At 43.0% G+C, this 24,525-nt stretch overlaps 1 protein-coding gene across 4 annotated transcripts; it reads right to left on the bottom strand.

Moving 5' to 3' along the window:
* Positions 1-998: 998 nt before the first annotated feature.
* On the bottom strand, positions 999-24,378 carry LOC121276893 (protein JTB-like). 4 transcript variants are annotated; one of them, XM_041185509.1, is made up of 8 exons: positions 24,293-24,377; positions 23,356-23,460; positions 21,894-22,001; positions 20,828-20,868; positions 17,942-18,027; positions 10,858-10,931; positions 9,627-9,696; positions 1,594-1,718 (listed from the first exon to the last, which is right to left on the bottom strand). In XM_041185509.1, exons 3-8 carry the CDS (start codon positions 21,965-21,967, stop codon positions 1,704-1,706), a joined length of 360 nt encoding a protein of 119 aa, XP_041041443.1. In that variant the 5' UTR covers positions 21,968-22,001; positions 23,356-23,460; positions 24,293-24,377; the 3' UTR covers positions 1,594-1,703. The 4 variants fall into 4 exon arrangements, with proteins under 4 accessions (XP_041041439.1, XP_041041441.1, XP_041041442.1 ...); XM_041185505.1 differs by lacking the exon at positions 9,627-9,696 and having other exon boundaries at positions 999-1,718; positions 24,293-24,364; XM_041185507.1 differs by lacking the exons at positions 9,627-9,696; positions 23,356-23,460 and having other exon boundaries at positions 999-1,718; positions 24,293-24,378.
* Positions 24,379-24,525: the final 147 nt, after the last annotated feature.

Raw genomic sequence — 24,525 nt, 5'->3', positions numbered from 1 at the left:
GGTGGCAATCAGTTGCAAGTTTCCTTACTTATGTTTGACTTGAAGCCAAAAGACTTCATGGGGGTCTGGTTTCAATGTTGTGGGAGCCCAGGGAGACTCTCCCATAAATACCACTGTGCCTCTATCTCTAGTAAGTTTGTCCTACAGGTGGCTAAGACATACCCAGAGAACTTGATTGAAGATAATAAAAACAAAGAGCTGGAAATAGTCAGCAGTGCTGGTAGCATTGTGGAGAGAGAAACAGATTTAACATCGAGTCAAATATGACTTCTTCAAAAATACCTCCTCTCCATATTTAAACTGTGGCTGACCCTAGTTCTAGATTCCTCCATGAGAGGAAACAGCCTCTTAGCATCTACCCTGTCAAGCCTCCTCAGAATCTTATACGTTTTAATAAGATCACCTCACATTCTTCTAAACTCCAGTGAGTATAGGCTCAAGCTGCTCAACCTTTCCTTATAAGACAAACCCTTCAACCCAGGAATCAGCCTAGTGAACCTTCTCTGAACCACCTCCAATACAAGTATATCCCTCAAGTAAGATGACTAAAACTGTACACAGTACTCTAGTTGTGCTCTCACCAATGCCCTGTATAACTGTAGCAAGACTTCCCTACTTTTATACTCCATCCCCCTTGCAATGAAGGCTAACATTCCATGTGCCTTAATTACTTGCTGTACCTGCATTCTGATTTTTTGTGATTCATGTATAGAGTTACCCAAGTCCCTCTGTACCACAGCATTCCACAGTGTCGCTCCATTTAAGTAACATTCTACAATATCGATCAAGCTCTTAACAGGATTAACCAAATGTTGTTGAGGAAATAAAATGCAGAGTGGTTAGATAAAACCTTTTACTTTTGGGGAAAAAATAAAAGATAGCTATACAAGACCTAACATGCATAGTGTTACTTCTTGTTAGCTATGCAGTATTTCTTAAAGAACTGACAGCTTTTATGACTTTATTCCAAACAAACATTGCCAAAGAGACAAATTACATGCATTCAAAACTGCATTTATTACAATATTTAGATTACACTCCTATGGGGAAAGAAGGGACACAGTGGGGAAGGAATACAAACAAAGTGCAGCACAAAGTACAAAGTAGTTAAGACTAGTACAAGAATTGTAAATTGAAATCAGTGCCAATGTGCAGTTTTATTAGTTGTGTACAAAAGGAAAAGATACTTTAAATTAAATATCATATTTGGTAAAACAATATACTGATCAGACCATTTCCATCCAATTTATTAATTTTCTACATAAATAGAGCTTTTATATTACAATAACTTCTCCATATATAAATATTATACATATTGCAAATGTCTAACCAGTAATGGCTTCTTCAGATAGTTACAGCTCAACATTTGTAACCATCTTGAAAGCTGCAGTAGTATTTGAAGTAAAAAAAATGTGAACTCTTGCATTTCTGCAATGCACATGGGTACGATCATGAATGTAGAATAAACAACACTGAGGATCAGCATTTGAAGAAAAGTTAATTCACAAAGCAAGTTACTTCTCTTTCAAAACTCTCAAACATCAATAAAATTGTGAAAAACTTAAATTGACTCAAGTTGCCGTCGCACTTTTTGTTCAGCACGTCTATCTAGGGTCCTTTGTCTAAACATAACAATGATGGCAAAAATTACCCCCACCAAAACCACAATTCCTTCGAACTTCCAGAACTTCAGCTCTTCCATTTCAACTGAACGACAGCTGCAAAGAGATGGAAGTGAAAAAAAAACACTAATTAAAAGTAACGTTTAATATATATTTTATTAGGCAATTTCCTGGGTTCAACATCGAGATCTACAAGGTTAATGAAACATACAGCACTGAGTTTTATACATAATTCAAATACAAATTGTAGATGATATATGATAGGTTTCAGTGCAGCACATTTTTGTATTTCACAGTACAGTAAAACAATTTAAAATAAACTTAGCAGTGATAAACAAGCTTAAGTATGCGGTACCTATACCTCTACAGTATAACCATCTTAAACATAGTGCCCCATAAAATCCCTGGTTAACCATGAAAAACAGCCTTTTGCCCCTCTGCAGAATCTGCTAAGTACAGATCCCAAAAGCAGCTAACAACCCAAAGCCATAGAATTAGCCCGTTCAGACATCTGATGTTGTACAAGGCTGGGAATAACCTTACGACAACACCTTTACTTATGTAGCACCTTTAATGTAATAAAACATGCTAAGGTACTTCACAGGAATGCAGACTAAAATTAACACCAAACTGAAGGAGGAGCTACTAAAGATGCATGACTAAAATCATGGTCAACAAGACAGATTTTAAGTAGTAAATTAAAAGGAGAGTGGTGGAAAGGTGTAGAGGATTAGGGAAGGAATTCCAGAGCTTGGGCAGCCGAAGGTACAACTGTGAATGGTTGGGGGTAGGAAGTGGATGATGTGCCAGATGTGGAGGAGAACTGCTTTGGAAAGTTGAATGAATTTACAGAGATAAGGAGAGTGGCAAGGCCCTCAAGAGATGTGAAGACAAAAAAAATCAGGGCGTTGGTGGACCAGGAGCCTGAGTAAGTTTGCAAGCACAAAGATGACAGGTAAGTAGTAACTCATGTCAGTTAGGACACAAGCAACAAAACTTTGGATGAGCTCATGTTTACAGAGTGGAAGATAGAAGGCTGACCAGGAGCGTACTGAATAGTCAAGTTTGGAAGTAACAAAAGCATGGATGAGAGCTTCAGCAGTATTTCGGTAGAGGCAGGGATGGAGAGGGGTGGCATTATGAAAGGGAAATAGTCAAGTCTTTGAGATGACGATACGAGGTCAGATGCCCAGCTCAGGGTCAAATAGGGCATCGAGGTTGAAGACAGTCTGGTTCAGCCAGAGACAGTGACCAGGGGGAGATGTGGAATCTGTGGCTAAGAGATGGAGTTTGTGGCAGGGGCTGAACAAAATGGCTTCACTCTTCCTAGTCTTAAACCAGAGGAAGCTTCAGCTCGTCCAGAATTGGATGCCAAACAAGTAAAGTTGTGTTTGACAGAGGCAGTGATAAACCAGAGTTGGATGTCACAAAGCACACCGAACAACATGCAAACATGTTCAGCATGAATGAATTCCAAATCTTGACATAAGAATGATACCACCTCGGTCAGTCGGTGGCACTGCAAGGGATCATGAAATTTCAACATCAAGTTGACAAGTTCTATTCTGCACTGTTGGAGGCATTCTTCTTGTACAGTCATAGGGGAGGCAGTGGCATAGTTCTATTCTGCATTAATATTCCAGAAACCCAGGGTAATGCTCTGCGGACCAAAGTTTGAATCCCACCATAGCAGATGGTGGGCAGATGATGGAATTTGAATTCAATAAATACTTGGAATTAAACGTTTAATGGTGTCATGGTCATCATTGTCCATTATTGTAAAAACCCACCCGATTCACTAATGTCCTTTAGGGAAGGAAATCTGCCGTCTTTAGCTGGTCAGGCCTACATGTGACTCCGGGTCCGCAACAATGTGGTTGACTCTTAAATGCCCTCTGAAATGGCCTAGCAAGCCACTCAGTTGTATCAAATCTCTAAAACAAGTCAGTAAAGAATGAAATCAGACAGATTAACCAGCATTGACCTGGGCACTGGAAACGGCAATGACAAACTCAGCCCTGTTGACCCTGCAAACATCTGGGGGCCTGTGCCAAAATTGGGAGAGCTGTCTCACAGACTATTTAAGCAACAGCCTGACATAGTCATCCTCATGCAAACATGCATTACAAATAATGTCCCAGACACCACCATCGCCTGCTGTCCCACTGGAAGAGGTGGTGGCACAGTGGTACAGAGTCAGGAGGGAGTTGCCCTGGGAGTCCTCATGAAGTCTCATGGCATCAGGTCAAACACGGGCAAGGAAACCTCCTACTGTTAACCACGTACCGTCACCCCTCAGCTGATGAATCAGTATTCCTCCATGCTGAACACCACTTGGAGGAAGCACTGAGGGTGCCAAGGGCACAGAATGTACTCTGGGTGGGGGACTTCAATATCCATCAACTAGAGTGGCTTGGTAGCACCACACAGACCAAGCTGACTGAGTCCTAAAGGACGGAGCTGCTAGACTGAGTCTGTGGTAGATGGTGAAGCAACCAACAAGAGGGAAAAACATACTTGACCTCATCCTCACCAACCTGCCTGCCACAGCTGTATCTGTTCATGACAGTATCGATAGGAGTGACCATTGCAAAAAGACGAAGTCCCATCTTCACATTGAGGATACCGTCCATCGTGTTGTGTGGCACTATCACTGTGCCAAATGGCATAAATTTCAAACAGATCTAGCAATTCAAGACTGGGCAACCATGAGGGCCATCAGCAGTAGCAGAATTGTATTCACCCACAATGTATAACCTCATGGCTAGGCATATCTCCCACCCACTCTACCATTACCACCAAGCCAGATGATCAACCCTTGTTAAATGAAGAGTGTAGGAGGGCATGCCAGGAGCATCACCAGGCATACCCAAAAATGAGGTGTCAACCTGGTGAAGCTACAACTCAAACAGCATAAGCAACAAGTGATCCCACAACTAATGAATCAGATCTAAGATCTGCAGTCCTGCTACATCCGGTTGTAAATGGTGGTGGACAATTCAACAACTCGCTGGAGGAGGAGGCTCCACAAATAACCCCATCCTCAATGATGGGGAGCCCAGCGCATCAGTGCAAAAGATAAGGCTGATGCATTTGCAACAATCTTCAGCCAGAAATGCTGAGTGGATAATCCATCTCGACCTCCTCCAGGGATGCCCAGAACCACAGATGCCAGTCTTCAGCCAATTCAATTCACTCCACATGATATCAAGAAACAGCTGAAGGCACTGGATACTGCAAAAGCTTCGGGGCCTGACAATATTCCAGAAAAAGTACTGATGACTTGTGCTCCAGAAATTGCCGCGCCCCTAGCCAAGCTGTTCCAGTATAGATGCAACACTAGCATCTACTCGACTATGTGGAAAATTGCCCTGGTGTGTCCTGTACACAAAAAGCAAGACACATCCAACCCAGTCAATTACCATCCCATCAGTCTACTCTCCATCATCAGTAAAGTAATGGAAGGGGTCATTAACAGTGCTATCAAGTGGCACTTACTTAGCAACACCTACACACTGACGCTCAGTTCAAGTTCCACCAGGGTCACTCAGTTCCTGACTTCATATAATTTTGATTCAAATATGGCCAAAAGAGCTGAACTCCAGATGTGAGGTGAGAGTCACTGCCCTCAACATCAAGGTAGCATTTGACCAAGTGTGGAATTGGCCGGTGGGGGAGGGGGGGGGGGGATTCTCTGCTGGTTTGAGTCATGCCTAGCACAAAGGAAGATGGTTGTGGTTGTTGCAGGTTAGCCATCTCAGCTTCAGGACATCAGTAGCGGAGATCCTCAGGATAGTGTCCTAGGCCCAACCATCTTCAACTGCTTCATCAATGACCTTCCTTCCATCATAAGATCAGAAGTGGGGATGTTCGCTGATGATTGCACAATGTTCAGTACCATTTGCGACTCCTCAGATACTGAGGCAGTCCATGTCCATACGCAGCAAGACCTGGACAATATCCAGGCTTGGGCTGACAAGCAGCAAGTAACATTCGTGCCACACAAGTGCCAGGCAATGACCATCTCTAACAAAACAGATTCTAAGCATTTCCCCTTGACATTCAATGGTATTACCATCGTTGAATTCTCCACTATCAACATCCTGGGGATTACCATTGACCAGAATCTGAACTGGACAGGCCATATAAATACTGTGGCTATAAGAGCAGATTAGAGGGTAGGAATCCTGTGACAAGTAACTCATCTCCTAACTCCCCAAAGACTGCCTACCATTTACATGGCACAAGTCAGGAGTGTGTGGAATGCTCTCCACTTGCCTGGATGAGTGCAGCTCCAACAACACTCAAGAAGCTTGAAACAATCCTGGACAAAGCAGCCCGCTTGATTGGCACCCCATCCACAAACATTCATTTGCTCCACCACCAACACACACTGGCAGGAATGTATACCATCTGCAAGATGCACTGCAGGATCTCACCAACTCTCTCAGATAGCACCTTCCAACCCACAACTGCTACCATCTAGAAGGACAAGAGTGGCAGACACATGGGAACACCACCAACTGGAAGTTCCCATCCAAGCCACTCACCATTGTGACTTGGAAATATATTGCTGTTCCATCACTGTCGCTGGGTCAAAATCCTGGAACTCCCTCCCTAACAGCACTGTGGGTGTACCTACACCAAATGGACTGCAGCGGTTCAAGAAGGCAGCTCACCACCACCATCACCTTCTCAAGGGCAATTAGGAATGCGCAATAAATGCTGGTCTAGCCAGTGATGCCTACATCCCATGAATGAATAAATGGAAAACGCAACAGAAAACATCTTGGAGATATTTCACAAACATGTAATAGTTTTCCAAAGAATTGCATTTGCAGGTTTTTCCTCCAAGAGCTAATCCATAAATATATTTTACCTATACCAATATAGAATTCAATGTGAGATAATTTCAATGATATCAACTGTATCAAATCATATGGATTCACTGCATCATGGGATAGTTACAGCACAGGAGTCTATTTTGGTCCATCGTGTCTGCTGGGTCTTTGCAAGAGCAACATGCAGCTGCATTTGGGCACCCCTCCTAATATCTGCCTCTTTAGCTCCGCATCAACTGATTTGTTATTGCGTCACTGTGAAGCACCATGGGTGGTTTAGCTATATCAAATTGAAAGTACTTTAAAAACGCAAGTTGCTGGTGTTGTCGGCTCCAACTTAAGATCTTCTAATTTTCTTTATATACAAGATTGTCAATATACTGCTTGTTTTCAATTAATTTTTCTTAGCCGACAGGGTCACAATGAAACTAGGCCATAATACCACAGCTCCAAGTTTATTAGGGCTTCCCAACATTATACATCCATAATGATAGCGGAAACATTTACAGTAAACTCAAGCACACAAATGCAACTGAACACCTAATGCAGCTCCCCTGCAAAACTTTGCTCACATTTTTTTCCTCTTGGAATTCACTTCAACTATGACAAAGGTTCCAGTTAATTATTTATCAGATCGTTGACCAAATTTACTAATTAAGTATTAATTTAACAGCCATTTAATTTTGTATTCTAATCACAAAGCAAAAACTCATGTTTTTTTTTGATGGATTTAAGAAAACATGCTACAATTTTCTTCCCTCACTTACTTTCACTCATCTCTTTAAGCACACACATTTGCCCACAGGTAAGAGAGCAAAATAGGTAGATCACAGAAATTAGCACAGTTATCCCATCAGTGAAGCAATAATAAACTTCAACCTAAAAATCAGTTTAATTTAAATAACTAATATAGTATTTAACATTGCCAGAAACCCATCAGTTTTCTCACCAATAAATGAAGGCATTTAAAATTGTGAAGGGGCTGAAGAGAGTAGACCTAAAGAAGATGTTTCCACTTGAGAGTCCAAAACTAAGGGTCATAAATGCGAGATAGTTGCGAATAAATCCACTCAAGAACTCAGAAGAAACTTCTTTAACCAGAGAATAATGGAAATGTGAAATTTGTTACCACAAGTGTAGAAGTATAGTTGAGGCGAACAGTAAAGATATATTTAAGGGAAAGCTAGATAAGCAGATAATGGAGAAGGGAATAGATATTTAAGCAGGTAGGGCGAGATGAAGAGCGGTGGGAGGAGGCTCAAGTGGAGCATAAATGGTCATAATGGTCAATATAATACAGAAGATGCTGATAAAATTCAGCAGGTCTGACAGCATCTGTGGAGAGAGAAATAGAGTTAACGTTTCAAGTCCGTGTGACTTGTTCAGAGCTAAAGAGAAGTATAAATATGATGAAATTTATATTGTTTCAGTGGGGTGGAGCAGGTGAAGTTGGATAGAAGGTCAGCAATGGTTGGGGGTTAAGGAGAGATTGACAAAGAACTCATGGACACAAGACAAAGGGACTGTTAATGGTATTGTTAAGGGCTAAAGAAGGTGCTGATAGTGGCATAAAGTTAAGAAAGCAGAATGTATTAGTAGCAGAACAAGGGTCGGCACTCAGTGAAAGAACATAGAACAAGTAACAGATGGCCTTTATGGGGTTGGGTGGGGCAGGGTAAGGGGGCGGTGATTGTGGGAGAAAGGATAGAAAAGGGATAAAACAATGAATAAATGAATGAAAATAAAAATATGATAATAAAAAATATTTCTTTAAAAAAGGGGTGAGGATAGAGGAGAGAGCTCATGGTCTGAAGTTGTTGCACTCAACGTTAAGTCCGGAAGGCCTAATCAGAAAATGAGGTGCTGTTCCTCCAGTTTGAGTTGGGCTTCACTGGAACATTGCAGCAGGCCAATGACGGACATGTGGGCATGACAGCAGGATGGTGTGTTGAAATGGCAAGCGACAGGAAGGTCTCGGTCATGCTTGTGGGCAGGCCCAAGGTATTCCACAAAGCAGTCACCCAGTCTGCATTTGGTCTCCTAAATGTAGATGAGATGACATTGGGAGCAGCAAATGCAGCAGACCAAATTGAAGGAGGTGCAAGTGAAGCATTGCTTCACCTGAAAGGAGTGTTTGGGCCCTTGGACAGTGGGGAGGGAGGAGGTAAGGGGAGGGGTTGCACCTTCTGCGATTGCATGGGAAGGTACCGTGGGAAGGGGATGAGGTGTTGGGGGTGATGGAGGAGTGGACCAGGGTATCCCGGAGGGAACAGTCCCTACGAAATGCTGACGAATGAAGGGGGGTGGTGAGGGGAAGATGTGTTTGGTGGTGGCATCATTCTGGAGTTGGCGGAAATGGTGGAGAACGATCCTTTCAATGCGGAGGCTGGTGGAGTGAAAAGTGAAGACAAGGGGGACTCTATCATGGTTCTGAGAAGAAGGAGAAGGTGTGAGGGCAGGGGCGCGAGAGATGGGTCGGACACGGTTGTGGGCCTTGCCTACCACAGTGGGTGGGAAACTTCAGTTAAAGAAGAAGGAAGACATAGCAGAAGTGCCGTTTTGGAAAGTGGCATCATTGGAACAGATGCAACGGATGTGAAGAAACTGAGAGAATGGGATGAAATCCTTACAGGAAGCAGGGTGTGAGGAGTTGTAGTCGAGATAGCTGTGGGAGTCGTTGGGCTTGTAATGAATGTTCCATGTTGTTCTTTCACAGAGTGCCGACCCTTGTTCTGCTATTAACACATTCTGCTTTCTTACCTTTATGCCACTATCAGCACCTTCTTTAGCCCTTACCACGACCATTAACACTCCCTTTGTCGAGTCCATGACATCTTGTCTTGTGTCCAATGACATCTTTGTCAATCTCTCCTTAGCCTCCACCTATCGCTGACCTTCAATCCAGCTTCACCTGCTCCACCCTCCTTAAACGGTATAAATTTAATCACATTTCTATTTCTCTTCTGCTCTGAAGAAGCATCACACGGACTCGAAATATTAACTTTGTTTCTCTCTCCATAGATTTTTACCAGCTGAGTTTTACCAGCATTTTCTGTTTTTATTTCAGATTTCCAGCATCTGCAGTATTTTGCTTTTAGTCATAATGGTCAAATAGTCGAAGGTTGAATGGCTTGTTTTTGTGCTGTATGTTCTATGTAATTACATGTAATTTCCGTAACTTTAAAGGGTTGACACTTTCAGAGATACATGGGCTGGAGGGAGGTGAATGTAATCTGTGAATACACAAAGGATTTTTTTTAAGAAATGTCCTGGGAAACAAAGTGAGATTTAATAAAGTCAAAGGCAAACATTTATTGAAAAAGCTAAGACTATGCATTTGTAAATTTGCAATCTTGGTATTCTGTTCAAATCCAAACTGAGCTTCCATACCTACATCTTCTCAAAGGGCATCAAATCCGCTCCATTACATCTCCAACCCTAACTCTGCCCATCTGCTGCTGGAATCTCTAAACCTGATTATCCTTATGTTCGTCTGGCCAGTCTCCCCAACCTCCACCTTGTATAAACTTTAACTCATCCAAAATTCAGTTGTTCATACCCTATCCCACACCAAATCCTGGTCACCCATTGCTCCTTTCCTTGCTAATCTACTTTGGCCAAATTTAAAATGGTCATCCTCATATTTAAATTCATCCACGTCCTTACCTGTTCCTTTCTCTGTAACATTATCCAGCCCTACTATCAGCACAGAACACTCTGACTTGTGCAAGCTGCCTCCCTCCCTCCTTCCCTCCACTAGTAGCATGCTTTTTGCCACTTAGGGTGGAATTTTACAGCAGCGGGTTTTCACATTCCCACTGAAGTCAACTATTTTCTTCTCTGCCGATGCTGCCAGACCTGCTGAGTTTTTCCCGGTAATTCTGTTTTTGAATAAAAAGAGGGAACTACTAAAGAGAATGAGTGAGTGTTCTTGTATGGGTACAAGTAGAATGTTATAGACTTTACTAAAACATTCAAACTTGTCAACAAGCAATATAGGAATTCAGACTTTGCTCCAAACAAGATAAAAATATCACGTATGGATGCTAAATGTGAATGCAAATAGGATTGGTTTCGCCATTCCAACCTTATGTTCTAATGCAGACAGAGAAAGAAATGACAGCCAATTGGTGGACAGCGAGAGCTACTATGGTCCCAGTTAAAGGTAACAGACAACCCAATGGGGAAATCACTAACTTGCAAGTGAAGTGTAACAAACAGAAATACACAAAACTTCACTTGTTTTTGTTTCTGAACTAATTCAATGCAAGTATCGGATATTATTTATTCCCTGAAGATAATTTGGGATTTACTGATTAAGTAGATCTTTTCAATGTCAATAATTTCTTACTTAAGACAAACAAGGAGTTCCAGTGAATTCTGGCTTGCCTTACCTCCTATACTTATGGTCTGATGTACACTTTACTTCTTCCACAAACCCAGTAAATGTACATTCCACATGCACCGTCTGCAAAAAGTTAGATAATAAATCATAGAACAACAGCAAAAATATACATCAGGAATTTTTTTAAAGATATAAAACGCATGGGCAGTTAACCATGTCAACACTAGCTATATGATGGATTCTTCATTAATTTAGAATTTGGTTCTTCAATAATATGGCTGATTTGCTTCAGATGTGCAAATTGTATCATTGCTTCAGTGATTGTGGTATTATAATTATATATATTCTGTCTTTAATTTCATTATTAGTTTCACCAGGATTCATCAAGATGGTAGAATAAATTGGGTCGCAAATATTTCTAAAACACATTCAGCAGAAATAAGCTCAATTCTAATGGAGCAATTTCTCAAAGATAAGCTTTTTTCTCCTCCTGCTCCTCTTGCATTTTCTTCCCATAACCAAAAAGAGAAATAGAAAAGCGTATGTGTAAATTTACTCAGCTAGACTCAGGGCCTCATCCAAGATGACAAAGTGAGGATTGGGGGGGGGGGCGGGGGGGGGGCGCAGTTTGAATGGTGGGTGGCAGGGGGAGTGGCCCTCATAATAAAGAATAGGATGGAATAAAAAGAGTAAAGAGAAAGGACTTTAGCTCAGAAATCAAGATATAGAATTAGTTTTAGTAGAGCTAAGAGACAACAGGGCCAGGGAACACTGGTGAAAATGGTTATAGGGTCCTAATGGTGGTTGCAGTGCTGGACAAAGTATCAATCAGGAAATTAAAGGCACATGTAACAAGGGCAATTGAGTAATCGTGCAGGACTTGAACCTTCAGATAGACTGGACAAACCAAATTTGCAGTAAGAATGTGGAGGACAAGCTCATGGAATGTATTCTAGATAGATCAGTATGTCAAGGGAGCAGGCTATTTTGGATCTAATATTGTGTAATAAGACATGTTAATTAATAGCTGTGTATAACTGGAGCCTCTCGAAGATAGAATTTTGTTTTGAGCTTGAGGATGATCTGGTTAAGTCAGAAACTCAGATCTCAAATCTGAACAAAGTAAACTTTATTGATATGAAGGAAGAGTTGGTCAAAGTGGATGAGGAGAGAGTTTAGCTTTGCCATATCATCTCATGTGACTGTGGCAAAGATAAACACTCTCTCCTCATCTTTGTCAACAATTCTGCAATCTTTAACATAGTTGATGATATTATCCTTCTCTGACACCTCTCTACCATCATCCAGCTGGTTGGCATTGCATTTTGCCTGGTATCATTCTTATCTGTCTAATCGTAGTTAGAGAATCATCTGCAATGGCCTCTCTTCGAGCACTGTAAACTCTGGTGTCCCCTTTTTGTCCCTTTGTCCCTCCTATTTCTCATCTACATTATGGCCCTTGATGACTTAATCTAAAAACTCAGCTGACATCACTCAGCTCTCCCTCACCACTACCTCGTGACTCCTCCACTGTTTCAAAATTAACTGACTACTGTCTGACATCCAATACAGAACAAGCAGAAACATCCTCCAATTAAATAAGGGGAAAACAAAGTCAATATCTTAGTTCTCCACTACAAACTCCATCCTCTAGCCACTGATTGCATGGGCAGAATTTTCAAATGATGTGCGGTGATGTCGGGTGTGCATCACGCGCCATCGTGATATTTCAGTGGATGGGCGCGTGCACAGTGATCTCCGATGTGTGCCCGCCATTAATTAACGGGCCAATTAAGGCCCTCGAGCCAGTAATAGAAGCCGATTTTTCGGGGCCCGTGTGATCTTCAGGTCGTCGCATGTCCACAACGGGCAGGCAGGTAGGAGACATTTTTATAAACCTCATCCACGGACGGGATAAGAGGGGTGAGTGGGGTCGCAAGTGTTATTTGTCAGATATTTAATGCTTAAACTTACTGCTACTTGCCTGTGTGAGCAGGAATGCTTCAAAACTCTTCACTGCTGCTTGGACAGGAGTAACAGGCTTCAGGTTAGAACTCTGGAGTAAACATCATTTTTGGGGTCTTGTTGTTTTCAGGAAGCCTCCCTTACCCTGGAAATGAGAGTTGTGCTCTCCATTGGAGGCACCTCCTCTGAGGATGAAGGGAGGGCCAGAAGAGGGGAGGAGACCAGGAGTCCATATTCAGCCTCCAGGGGAGTCACCTTTGGGAGGACAGGCACAAGGGGTGCAGGGCCAACAGGACGTGCAAGGTGGAAAGGGCTGCAGAAGACAGCACTATCCTGCTGCCAGGGTATACAGGCGGCGAAGCAGCTACCTCAATATGTCTGAGGTGCAGTGCCGAAGGAGGATCCATCTCTCAAGGGAGACAATCACCTCCAATTGTCAGATGATAGGCCCTGAGATCTGCGCCTGTGTGGGTGGGCATCCCATGCCAGTGGTGTTGAAGGTCACGGCTGCCCTCAACTTCTATGTTTCCGGCTCTTTCCATGCGGAGTCTCCCAGTCAGCCCTCCACACTTGTGTCAAGCAGGTGACAGATGCTCTGTTCAGGCTTGCATTGACTTTCATTCACTACCGCTGGAATGCCAGCCAGACAGAGCAAGCCAGAGGCTTCGCAGTGATTGCTGGCTTCCCCAGTATCCAGGGTGCAGTCTTATGCACACCTGTGGCCATCAAGGCGCCAGCAGGTGCCTTTGTCAATATAAAGGGATTCCACTCCTTGAATGTGCAGATAGTGTGTGACCATAGGATGCAGATTCTGCAAGTCTGTGCAAGGTACCCAGGCAGCTCCCATGATGCTTACATCCTCAGGCACTCACAGGTGCCGAGGCTCTTCAGTGCTCCAGCCCAGCTGGATGGATGGCTGCTGGGGGGACAAGGGCTATTCCTTCAAAAGGTGGCTCATGATGCCTCTCCATCATCCAAGAACAGAGGCCAAGCACCGGTACAATAGGAGCCACACCTCCACAAGGGCTGTGGTAGAGAGAACCATCGATCTTCTCAAGATGCACTTCCAATGCCTGGACCGTTCAGGGGGTGCATCCAATACCCCTCAGATCATGTGTCACTGATAGTGGTTGCACACTGCACTCTCCATAATCTGGCGTTGGAAAGAGGGGACGCAGTGGAAGAAGAAGATGTAGACACAGATGCTCCGGCTGCACATGATAACTCCAGTAGTGAGTCTGAGGATGAGCACACACACAAGAATGCTGAGGGGGCAGACGTTGACCTGGGCATCCTCTAGGGAGGCAGGGACACCCAGGAGGCTTTAATCCAGCGAACCTTCAGCTAGCCCACTACAGATGGACCTCCAACATACACCAGGGCTGCAGGCTCCATACTCGATACCTGAGAGCATCATCTGTCTGTTTAGGACCATTAACAATGTGCCTTGTCAATAAAGCTCAATGGCAAACAAATCACTCATAACATCATGGTTTCTCATCCACCTGCAGAAGCAAGGAATCACCCTGAGCCCTGTTCACATATAAATATTTAAATGAATTAACAAAATAAAGCAGAAAAGAAACTGACTGCAAAGGTGTTCAGCATCACACCAACTTGTCATCAACAGCGGGGCAACATAAAACCACCAGTGAGAAGCCCGTGGTGTGCCTAAGGTGCCTTAAGCTTATGCTTCCGGGTGCTACATTTAGGTGCTGCTCCCTCGCTGGCATTGGCATTTGAGACAGCCTGCTCACTGTGCTGTCCTGTTGGCCTCGATGAACTTGACGGGCGTCCTCTGGCCCGTGGAGCCTTTGATGGCCCCGCCTGGGAGGGAGCTGCCAGTTCCATCGCTGGCATCTCCCCAGTCGCCGCAGCCTCATCGGATCCCCCTGTCACTGACAGAGGGGCAGAAGAGCTGCTACCCTCATCCGGAGTGCCCTGAGAGGAGCCCGCAGAGACGACAGAGGTCGCTTCGGACCTCCCTGCTCACCATTGATGGATGGGCACCCAGCTAGGATACTTGGTGCCCAATCTATCTCCCACACTGGCACCGACCAGCTGAGGTCAATGCCTCTGTGAGGGCTTGCAGGTCCAAGCGCAACCGCAGGAGGCTCTGATTGTTCTCCTGGAGGAGCCTCTCCATGGGAGTGGCCACTCTCTCAGTGGAGGAAGCATGGTGCTCGGCATGAGGTTCATTGTATCAGTGATGCTCCGCGTGAACTCCTCCAGCACGGAGACCATACCATGCATTGCCTCATATATCTCCACTAGATCCTCCCTCATACCCTGTTGGACTTCCAGCTTCTGCTGCCTCAGGGATGACTCCAGAGGCACATCATCAGCCACGAACTGAGCATGTTCCTGGTCCTCTGCAGTCTTCCGACTGCCGGCGCCATGGATGCTCTCTGTCTCTGCCTGCACCCCAAATAAGGGGCAAGTGTCCTCACTGCTGTGCCCCGGGACACTAGCCGATGATCTAATTCTCACCGAGGTGCTAGTATCTACGCTGGTGCCTGCCTGGCAGAGATGGTGTGATGCTGGTGATTCTAATTGTTCTGGGCCCTCAGTTGTTAGAGGTGGCTCCTCTGCCTCCTCCTCTTGGCTCTGCTCCGGTGATGCTGAAAGGGAGAACAAGGACATTTGATTAGGTCAAGTGGAGACAATGTCAATGTGCATGCTGGCCTCTGGATCTGTATGCGTTCATCCTTCAATAATCAATGGTCAACCCATGTTGGAAGCTTAAATCACTGAACATTCAACAGTGGGATGGCTGCTGGGGCACAGTTGGTGACCTATATGCACGGCAATCTTACCTCCCCCAGGCACCCCAGTCTCACCTCCACCAGTGGACCTGGGTGCAAGGTGTCTCTCCAGCTCCACTGCCTCCTGCTTGTATCTGGTGATTATGGCCAACTTGGCCTGGCCTCCGCTAGTCTGCATCCACTTGGCAGCTTTGTGTGCAGTCTTCTCCTGAAAAGGAGTGAGGAACATTGATTAATCCACCCTGACCTGGATTCCCATCACATCCCTGCCATCCCCACCTGAGTGGGACAATGCAGGACTCCAGTGAATCGTGACGCCGCAGCTGCCACACACTCAGACCGAGAAGCCAGGGCCGACACCCCTTGCCCACATGCTGCCTCCATCACATTTGCCATGACACAGTTTAACCTTGCAAAGCAAGGATGCACAAGCATGTGGAACACCAAGGGCAGCAGATGGGTGGGTCCCCTGCCACTTGGAAGCTCCCCTCCCAGCACATCAGCAGCCTGGCTTTGACATGTTTTGCAGTTCCAGCACTGCACCTTGGTTTCAGTCTACCACATGCTGCTGGTGCAGAACCCAGCTCAGCACAACCCTCTCAGGGTGAACTAGGCATGGGCAATATCTGCTGGCCCACTCAGTGAGGGACACATGCCGTGAATGATTCAATGCTGTAAATGCACTCAGAGTTGGGAGGGGGCTGGGGGGAAAGTCTACCTGCTGTGTTATTGCTAATGCCAACATGGTACTTACCCTTCCTGAGCACAAGAGGTCATTGAAACACTTGTGGCACTGGACCCAGGTGCGTTGCACCACAAAGTGGGAGCTAACTATGTCCGCCACCTCCTCCCAGGCATGTTTGGTCGGTTGGGAAGGGGGTGGGGGATGGATGGATTCTCCCCCATCTTTCTCCCTGGCAACATTCTGGAGCTGAACGAAGGTGTTTGCAACCTTGGTGTCATATTTCATACCAAGTGAGCTTTCAACCAGAAATATGTGCCAGCACTAAGACCGTCTATTTCCACTTCTGTATTGCCTAAGTCTGCCCCGCCTCAGTTCAACTGATGCTGGAACCTTCATCTGTGCCTCCATTACCACTAGACTTGACTATTTCAATGCACTCCTGACCAGCCTCTAACATTGTATCCTCTGCAAACTTGAGGTTATGCCAAACTCTGCTGTTTGTGTCCTAAATTGCAACAAGTCCCATTCACCAACCACCCTTCTCCTCACTGACCTATATTGGTTGCTAGTTATGAAATGCCACGATTTTAAAATTGATATTTCGGGTTTTCAAATCCCTCCAGGCCTTTGCCTTGCCTTATTTCAGTAATTTCCTCCCGTCCCACAACTGTATAAGTTATTTGCATTCCTCTAACACTGGCCTTTGAGCATTCCTGATTTTAATTGTTCCACTATTGGCAGTTGTGCCTTCAGCTGATAAGGCACCAAGCTCTGGAATTCCCTCAGTAAGCCTCTATGCTTCAACCTTTCTCTCTCACTTTGACCAATTTTTTTGTCATCTATCCCAATATCTCCTTATGTGGCTGAATGTCAGATTTTGCTTTATAACACACTTGTGAACCACCCTGGGATGGTTTACTGCAATAAAAATACTATATTAATACATGTAGTAGTTGTTGACAACTGATGATCAATGTCAAACAGTTAAAGAGTTAATTCATAATTTGCAATGAATATACATTCCCCACGAAGAATAAAAGCCTCATCGGAGAATGAAGATCCAATTGTGGCCAACAAGTATTTAAAGATAGTATTAGATTAATTGAAGAAGCTTATAATGTTGCCAAAAAGAGTACTACATATAAGGATTGGGAGGATTTAGAATTTAAAGGATGACAAAAAAATTGATAAATTGGAAATAGAATGAGAGTAAACTAGCAAGAAACATATAAACAGATTGCAAAAACTTCTATCAGAATACAAATAGGAATAGATTAATGAAAGTAAAGTTAGCGGTAGAAGCAGAACAGATCATTGTGGTGAACTATAGACCAGCTAGCCTGATATCAGTAGTAGGGAAAATATTAAAATCCATAATTAGGATGATGATAACAGGGTACTTAAAAAATCATAATAGGATTGGGAAGAGTCAACAGGACTTACTGGAGCATTTTATGGCTGTACCCAGCAGGACACATAAGGCGAAGCCAGTAGACATAGCATATTTGGATCTTCAACAAATTACAATCCAATATATTGTTATTCTGCACAATTCACTAACTAGTTATGAAGTGACATTGAGAGCAGGTTGGTTAGTTCCTGGTATATGTTGTCCATATATCAAAGACACAAGGGTAATAAATAAATGTCTTAGTTATTTTTAATAATGTTATCTTAATTAATATAATTAATGTTTGTAAATTACATGCACACAATACCTTTTCATAGTCACTGCATGGAGTGCATTCTCTTATAATGCTGAATTCTTCTTTTTCCCAGCAAGGTCTTGGTTGCAAAATACTTGCTGTTTAATTCATAAAGATAATAAAAATCAAGTCTGGAATGTTAATATGATTTTTTTTCCTATAAACTAATGTTTAAATATGTTGTAACTATTGACATTTTAAAATAAGTTACCTTCAAAAGTTACATTTATTTTCCCTGAATTAATTCATCTCAATTTTTTCATTGTTGCAGTTAACTAGTAAAACTCTAGAAAGCAAATATATCATCTTTTGGGTGTATCCAGTGGTACAGGATATTCAGTGAACAAGCACAGCCAATGTATCCGTGATCCCCACAAGACAGGTAATAAACTTATGGGAGTGGGTGGAGAATAGCAGGGGAAGGCACAAAGCAAAGATCAAATACTTTCCCAGAATAAGCAAGAAGAAAAAGATGACAATTGAACTTGGACCACACTTCCACACAGAATGACAACCAGCTTCAGAGAGCTGTTAGATCAGGTAAGTCTTTCCCTCAATGGGTCCTTGAACTACATTATACATAACATACAAATCATGTCTTGACTTTCAACAGAAATATCAATGTATTTGTAGCCTATCAAGTCAAGTGTCACATTAGCACTAAGCAATTTAGATAGTGCAAGAAAAACAACAAAGATAATTCACAAATTCCTCTTCATGCCCAGTCATCTTTTAGCTCAACATCACACTACCCTTTCCTTTCACAATGTTTCTAATCTTCTTACTGTAATTAATAACTGCCTACTGATTCCTATTAGGAAACAAGAAACAGCTCTTTAAAGACATATAGACTATTGAGCTAATCGGATGAATGAGTGAATTCCAGTTGAAAAGGCTCCAGATGGCTTTGTTTCCTGATACATCTCAAAATTTAGGCAGGCTTGACTATTCTAGGACCCATACAAGCAAGCTTTATGTAAGATATTATGGTTTTTGAAGTGCTACATTAACAATCTCAAATGTGCAGCAGTCTGGAAATAAATTGTTTACCTATTCATCGATCTCTGTAAAACTCTGTGTACATGTGTGACCCTCAATTTAATAGGGGAAAATCTACATTATTGCACTGCAATTTCTTGTAACCAAGGCCAGAACAGGACTGAGTTATTTATGTTCTTTCCAAAAATTACTAGCTAATAATCTAATTCATCTATACACATTAGTATTTTAGTAGTAAATCAAGACCACAGTTACTCAAGTTCAATTTATTTTAGGTGTAGTTTTTCATTATGCTTTTGCACATCAAAAGCATAAATGAACCTGAATTAACTTACCGGACATAAGACCTGACCTCAACAGAGTGGCATATTCAAGAAAGCAAATCTTAATGGGCAAGACTTTTGTGTCTTCGGGCGGGCCCAGGAGCGGTCAGGAAACAGTCCGCTGCCGGCGATCGGACCCCAACCGCGATTTCACACTGGCTGGCTAATTAACAGTGCTGAATGCTCTGAAACACGTGCTGAAAGGCTCAGTGCTGCCGGGGGTAGGGGCAGGAGGAGGGTGAGCGCTGAAGTCTGCGCAGGGGACCGTACAACGAGAGCTCCCTGGAGGCAGGGGGCTGCTTCAGGGACCTGAAGAATTTTAAAATCAAAAATAAAGAGTTGGAAATTCTGAAAAAAATTGTCCCCACATAGGACTCACTCACATGAACATACACATAATGAAAATTATGTAAAAACATTTTTGTTTTTAATAATTGTCAGAAACCTCATCTCGCCCGTGGAGCAAAAGCTGCCTGGCTGAGTCACCTGCCCACCAACATCAGGACGCTGGCCCGACATCATCGCACCCTATTTTACGCCCGATTGGGTTCTGCCCAATACGTTTTAAATGATTTTCAGGACTTGGGCATTGTAGGTAAGGCCAGGGTTTATTGCCCAGCCCTAAGTGCCTATAATGGGGTGGTGGGCCGTCGCGCAAGTCCCTGTGGTGAAGGTGCTCCCATAATGGAGTTAGGTGGGGAGTTCCGGGATTTTGACCCAATTTTGATGAAGGAACGCTGAGAAATGTTCAAGTTGGGATAGTGTGCTATTTGGTGGGGAACTTTAGGTTATGTTGTTCCTTCTATATTTGTTATTTGCGTTTAAAAGTAGTGGATTCCTGATTCCCCAAGCGTTTCCATCATTTAAAAGGCTCAAGTCAGCAGTGTAATGGAATACTCCCCATTTGCCTGGATGAGTGCAGCTCCAAATGTCATTCAAAAATCTTGACACCATCCAAGATAAAGCAACCGGCTTGATTGTAACCCACCCATCACCTTAAACCCTCACTCTTTCTGCCATTGCTGCAGTCTGTGCCATCTACAAGATGCACTGCAGCAACTTGTCAAGGCTTCTTTGAAAGCACCCCCCAAATCTGCAAATTCTTCTGCCTTTTGTGAGCTCCCCTCCAAGTCATGCAACATCCTAAGTGGTTCTGTGTTACATTTTGTTACATAATGCCTCTGTGCAGCACCTTGGGATTTTTTATTACATTAAAGGCACTATATTGCTGTTTCTGGATTAAAATCTTCATATATTTCATCTAACAGCACTGTGAGGACAGCTTCCTCACACAGACTTCAACTTTTTGAGGAGGCATCTCACCACCACTCAAGAGCAACCAAGGATGGGCAATAATTGCTGGCCTTGCCAACACGACATCACATGAATGAATAAATAATAAAAAAATGTCGGGGAACTCACGTTCAATTTTCTGTGGCCAAAAACTTGTATCACTGCACATTGTTTTTAATAGCAGTTAGGATTCGGTACTTAAAGACTCTTTTTTTCCTCTAATTTCAAAAATGAAAAGCAAAGCTTTGATACAATTTGTAAATTTGATCATGACGGTACTTACTTGTATTTCTTTCTGACTGCAATGGAATAGCTTCACAAACCCTAGAAGAATCCAGACAATAAATTCAACAAAAATACAGCCATTATATAATCATAAGTGAACTGATATGTTGCACATTTCAGTTTTAAATTTATCTGAAATCAAAAGAAGTCATTAAGATGGATTCCTTCTTGAATGCAGTATGTAAAATTAAAAATATTGTATGCATCAGTAAGCTAATTAAAATGGTACTTTCATCAATTTGCGCTTTGAGCAGAAAAAGTGTTCTGGTAACACAATGTGACAAGTAATTCATCAAGTACAACACTTTCAAGAACAATTTAATCTGGTAATGGTCCAGAAGTGAAACTCCTGACCATTTTTCCCCTTACTAGCCCAGAAGACGGGAGCCAGTTGTAGCACACAACTCTGTCTTAATTGAGATGAGCTACATTATTAAAGAGCAGGAAAGGAATCTGGGGCATTCTGTTCTGTATTGATTACAGCTATCCTAGATGATACCTTTATCTAATAAACCATCGGTTTAGCAATTTATACACCTGTGCCTGTCGTTAGTTGGGATCATGAGCTGCAACAACAGCTTGCAATTCTATGTTTTCTTTAACAGAGTGAAAACTCAAGGCACTTTGTACATTTTCTGTGGAATCAAAAGGCTGCAAGCCTTTACAAATGTCATACTTCAAACTCTTAGAAGGGTGCTTCACTTTCCATTGCCATGCCCACACTCAGCCAAGTGGACTAAAGCTGCAGCTACAATTTCCCAAAGTCCCAAACTGGAGGTGTTCTGCAAGGACCAGATCAATAGATTTACTAACATAAAGATAAATTTACTAACATGTCTGTTCCTAAAACAGCACTACAACAAAGGGGCAAATGCAGCACCTTAAATAAAATATAACCATCAAACAATGCAACAAAGGGCTCTTTGGGGTCTAGTGAGGCTCAAATGACACATCAAAATTGCTTTAAATAGGTTATTTTCCAATTGTGCAGTAATTTTAGCAGGTTAAATTTGTTGGCAAGGCCAGTCAAACTCAAAACTCGACTCTGCACATAAGCTTTTTACCTGAAAGATGTGAACATATTCCATATTGTACACAGATAAACCAGAAGATACACCAACTCTGCCAACTGCAACATATTTTTTCCTTCTCCACTCTTGGCACCTTACTTGCTGCAATAAAACAATAGGAATGTTAGGAAGTGCATTTACCCACTTGGAAAAAAATCATGGCTCACATTTGATAGTGATCTAATTATAAAAACAATACACTTCAAAAGATTCCAGAAATAATGCCTGGGAGAATGAACACACTCTGTAACCTAATAGAGGTGTTCAAATGTCAGATGAAAGAACACTCAACTTTGTCACCTGAACCATAAAATTAGGTTAGTCTGAGTATCTCATTCCAGTTATTGTAGGTAGTAAACTTTTTTAAAAACGTACAACAAAACATTCCTCTTACTTTACTTTAAAAAAAGGAGTCTTCCCGAGTGTCAGTGGAGTGCAGGATAGTAGGAGGGTCCTTTACTCATCTATATCAATACAACTTTATTGAAGAATAACTTATACCACTTTGCAGACGCAGAATATATTGTAATAATGGTTTCCTGGGAGTAACCATATAGCAGTCACTTAATGAAATTAGTTAATGTAATAAACTCAACCTGTTTCACATTGGATTTGACATAGAAATTAGATTACTATTTGGAAGTCACTCCCATGAATCAGTTCTATATTAAAAAAAATAAAAACAGGTGCAATTGCATTTTGGTTCTGTGTTTCACCTGGATTTGGAGAAAATAATGTACCAAATAGGGGAGGAAAAAATCACCTTTATATAGCATATTTCAATACCTCAGAACCTCCCAAACACTTCACAATCAATTAATTACATCTGAAATACTGTCACTTATTATGAGCCAAGTGCAGCAACCAGTGTACACTTTGGTCCTACAAACAGTAATGAGATAAATGATTAATCTGGAAAAACTCAGCAGGTCTGGCAGCATCGGCGGAGAAGAAAAGAGTTGACGTTTCGAGTCCTCATGACCCTTCAACAGAACTGTTGAAGGGTCATGAGGACTCGAAACGTCAACTCTTTTCTTCTCCGCCGATGCTGCCAGACCTGCTGAGTTTTTCCAGGTAATTCTGTTTTTGTTTTGGATTTCCAGCATCCGCAGTTTTTTTGTTTTTATCTTTTGTTTTTTTGTTTTTATCTAAATGATTAATCTGTTTGGTGGTGCTGGATAAACGTTGGCTGAGACACCAGGCAAATGCCCCTGCTCTTCTTAAATATTGCCATGGGATATTTAACATCCACCTAAAACAGACTGAGTGGGCTGCATTTAATGTCATGTGAAATATAGGACCCCAAGCAATGCAGCAGTGGCTAAGTACTGCCCTGAACCTGCAGCTGATATAAAATGCTCAAGCATTGCATGTGGTCACATTTCAAGAAGCGGTTGTCGCCAAACAAACTTTGACTTAGTCAACAAACTGAATAGTAACAGAGGATTATACTCACAAAACAAATAACTCAACCCAAATTGAGCTGTAGATTACACCTTGCTCTTTGTATGCAGATTGCTTTACATCCATTTGTCACAAATGATTTGCAACTTGGAGCTGCCTAAATTAAAAAAAAGCCTCCCTACTTGTCACAATATCATGGTCCTGAAACTCAACTCTTTGTTCACATAGATAGGATTTTAACACAGCAGAAATATGCATATTTTATATAAATATAGGCAGCTTGTTTTCAAATTCTAGCTTGTGCTAACCCCCACCCACCCCCTCTTGCAGATTCCCAAGCCTTCAATGCACTCTTTAGCCCGGCCGCACTGTGTTAACTAGGGAAAAAAAAAGCAGTATCTGCTATTCAAAGCAAAACACTATCAGTATACAGTAACATAAGTCATGGTAAGTCAGATCCTTGTGGACCTCGGAGACTCCAGTTTGGGAACTCATGACCTGTATGTTTGTGCGAGTGAGTGAGGGAGGGAGGGAAATGGAAAAACAAGATCCCATTCACAGGGACAGACAGCCCAGTTCCCTCGAGTTGAGAATACACCGAAAGGCCCCCCATGGGCCCCAAACTTCCCACCCAAACTTTCCCCCCCCCCAACTCCAGGAGTTTCACAATAAACTAAAACACTCAAAATACAATCAGACGTGCATTCTGGCTTCAGGTCAGCGCGATGTTTCCCCCCTGAGTGGCACAGTGAACAGGAGAGAGAGAGAGAGAGAGTAGCTGGGGTGTGACAGGATCAGGGTGCAGTGCCTGGCTGGGTAGGGGGTATCGGCCTGAGGAGGGAGGCTGGGGTTAGGATTAGGGTTTTACTCACTGCCCCAGGGTGGGGGTGGGGGAGGATTTGGGTTTACTCACTGCCCTGGAATGGGGCATGGCTGAATTTACTTACTACCCCCCACCCAAGAGTGGGGGGCATTGGGTTTATCATTACCCCGGAATGATGGGGATTGAGTTGGGTCGGCTCACTCATCATCAGTTTACTCACTGCTGCTGCTACCGCCGCCCCTCCTCCTCCTCCTCCTCCTCCTCCTCCGCTCTGCCGGCCACGCCCCCAGAGCTTGTGACCTCCAACCGCCCGCGACACAATCAGACGGGAGCGGAAACAGCCAATCAGAGAGAGCCGATTGGGTCTGTATTTGCATAAGGGGGGGGAGCGGTACTTAG

This window comes from Carcharodon carcharias, chromosome 4 (assembly GCF_017639515.1).
Source record: "Carcharodon carcharias isolate sCarCar2 chromosome 4, sCarCar2.pri, whole genome shotgun sequence".
NCBI lineage: Eukaryota > Metazoa > Chordata > Chondrichthyes > Lamniformes > Lamnidae > Carcharodon > Carcharodon carcharias.
This window is presented reverse-complemented; position numbering and strand designations above follow the sequence as displayed.

Bases quoted from the DNA above. Each gene is read 5' to 3' on its own strand.
- LOC121276893 (XM_041185507.1), bottom strand. From the start codon at position 21,967: ATGTTGCAGTTGGCAGAGTTGGTGTATCTTCTGGTTTATCTGTGTACA. The intron at 18,028-20,827 runs GTAAGTACCGTC...TGAATTAAACAG, and splicing joins GCAGTCAGAAAGAAATACAA to CAAGTATTTTGCAACCAAGA. The intron at 1,719-10,857 runs GTAAGGCAAGCC...ATCTCTTTGCAG, and splicing joins TCAGACCATAAGTATAGGAG to CTGTCGTTCAGTTGAAATGG.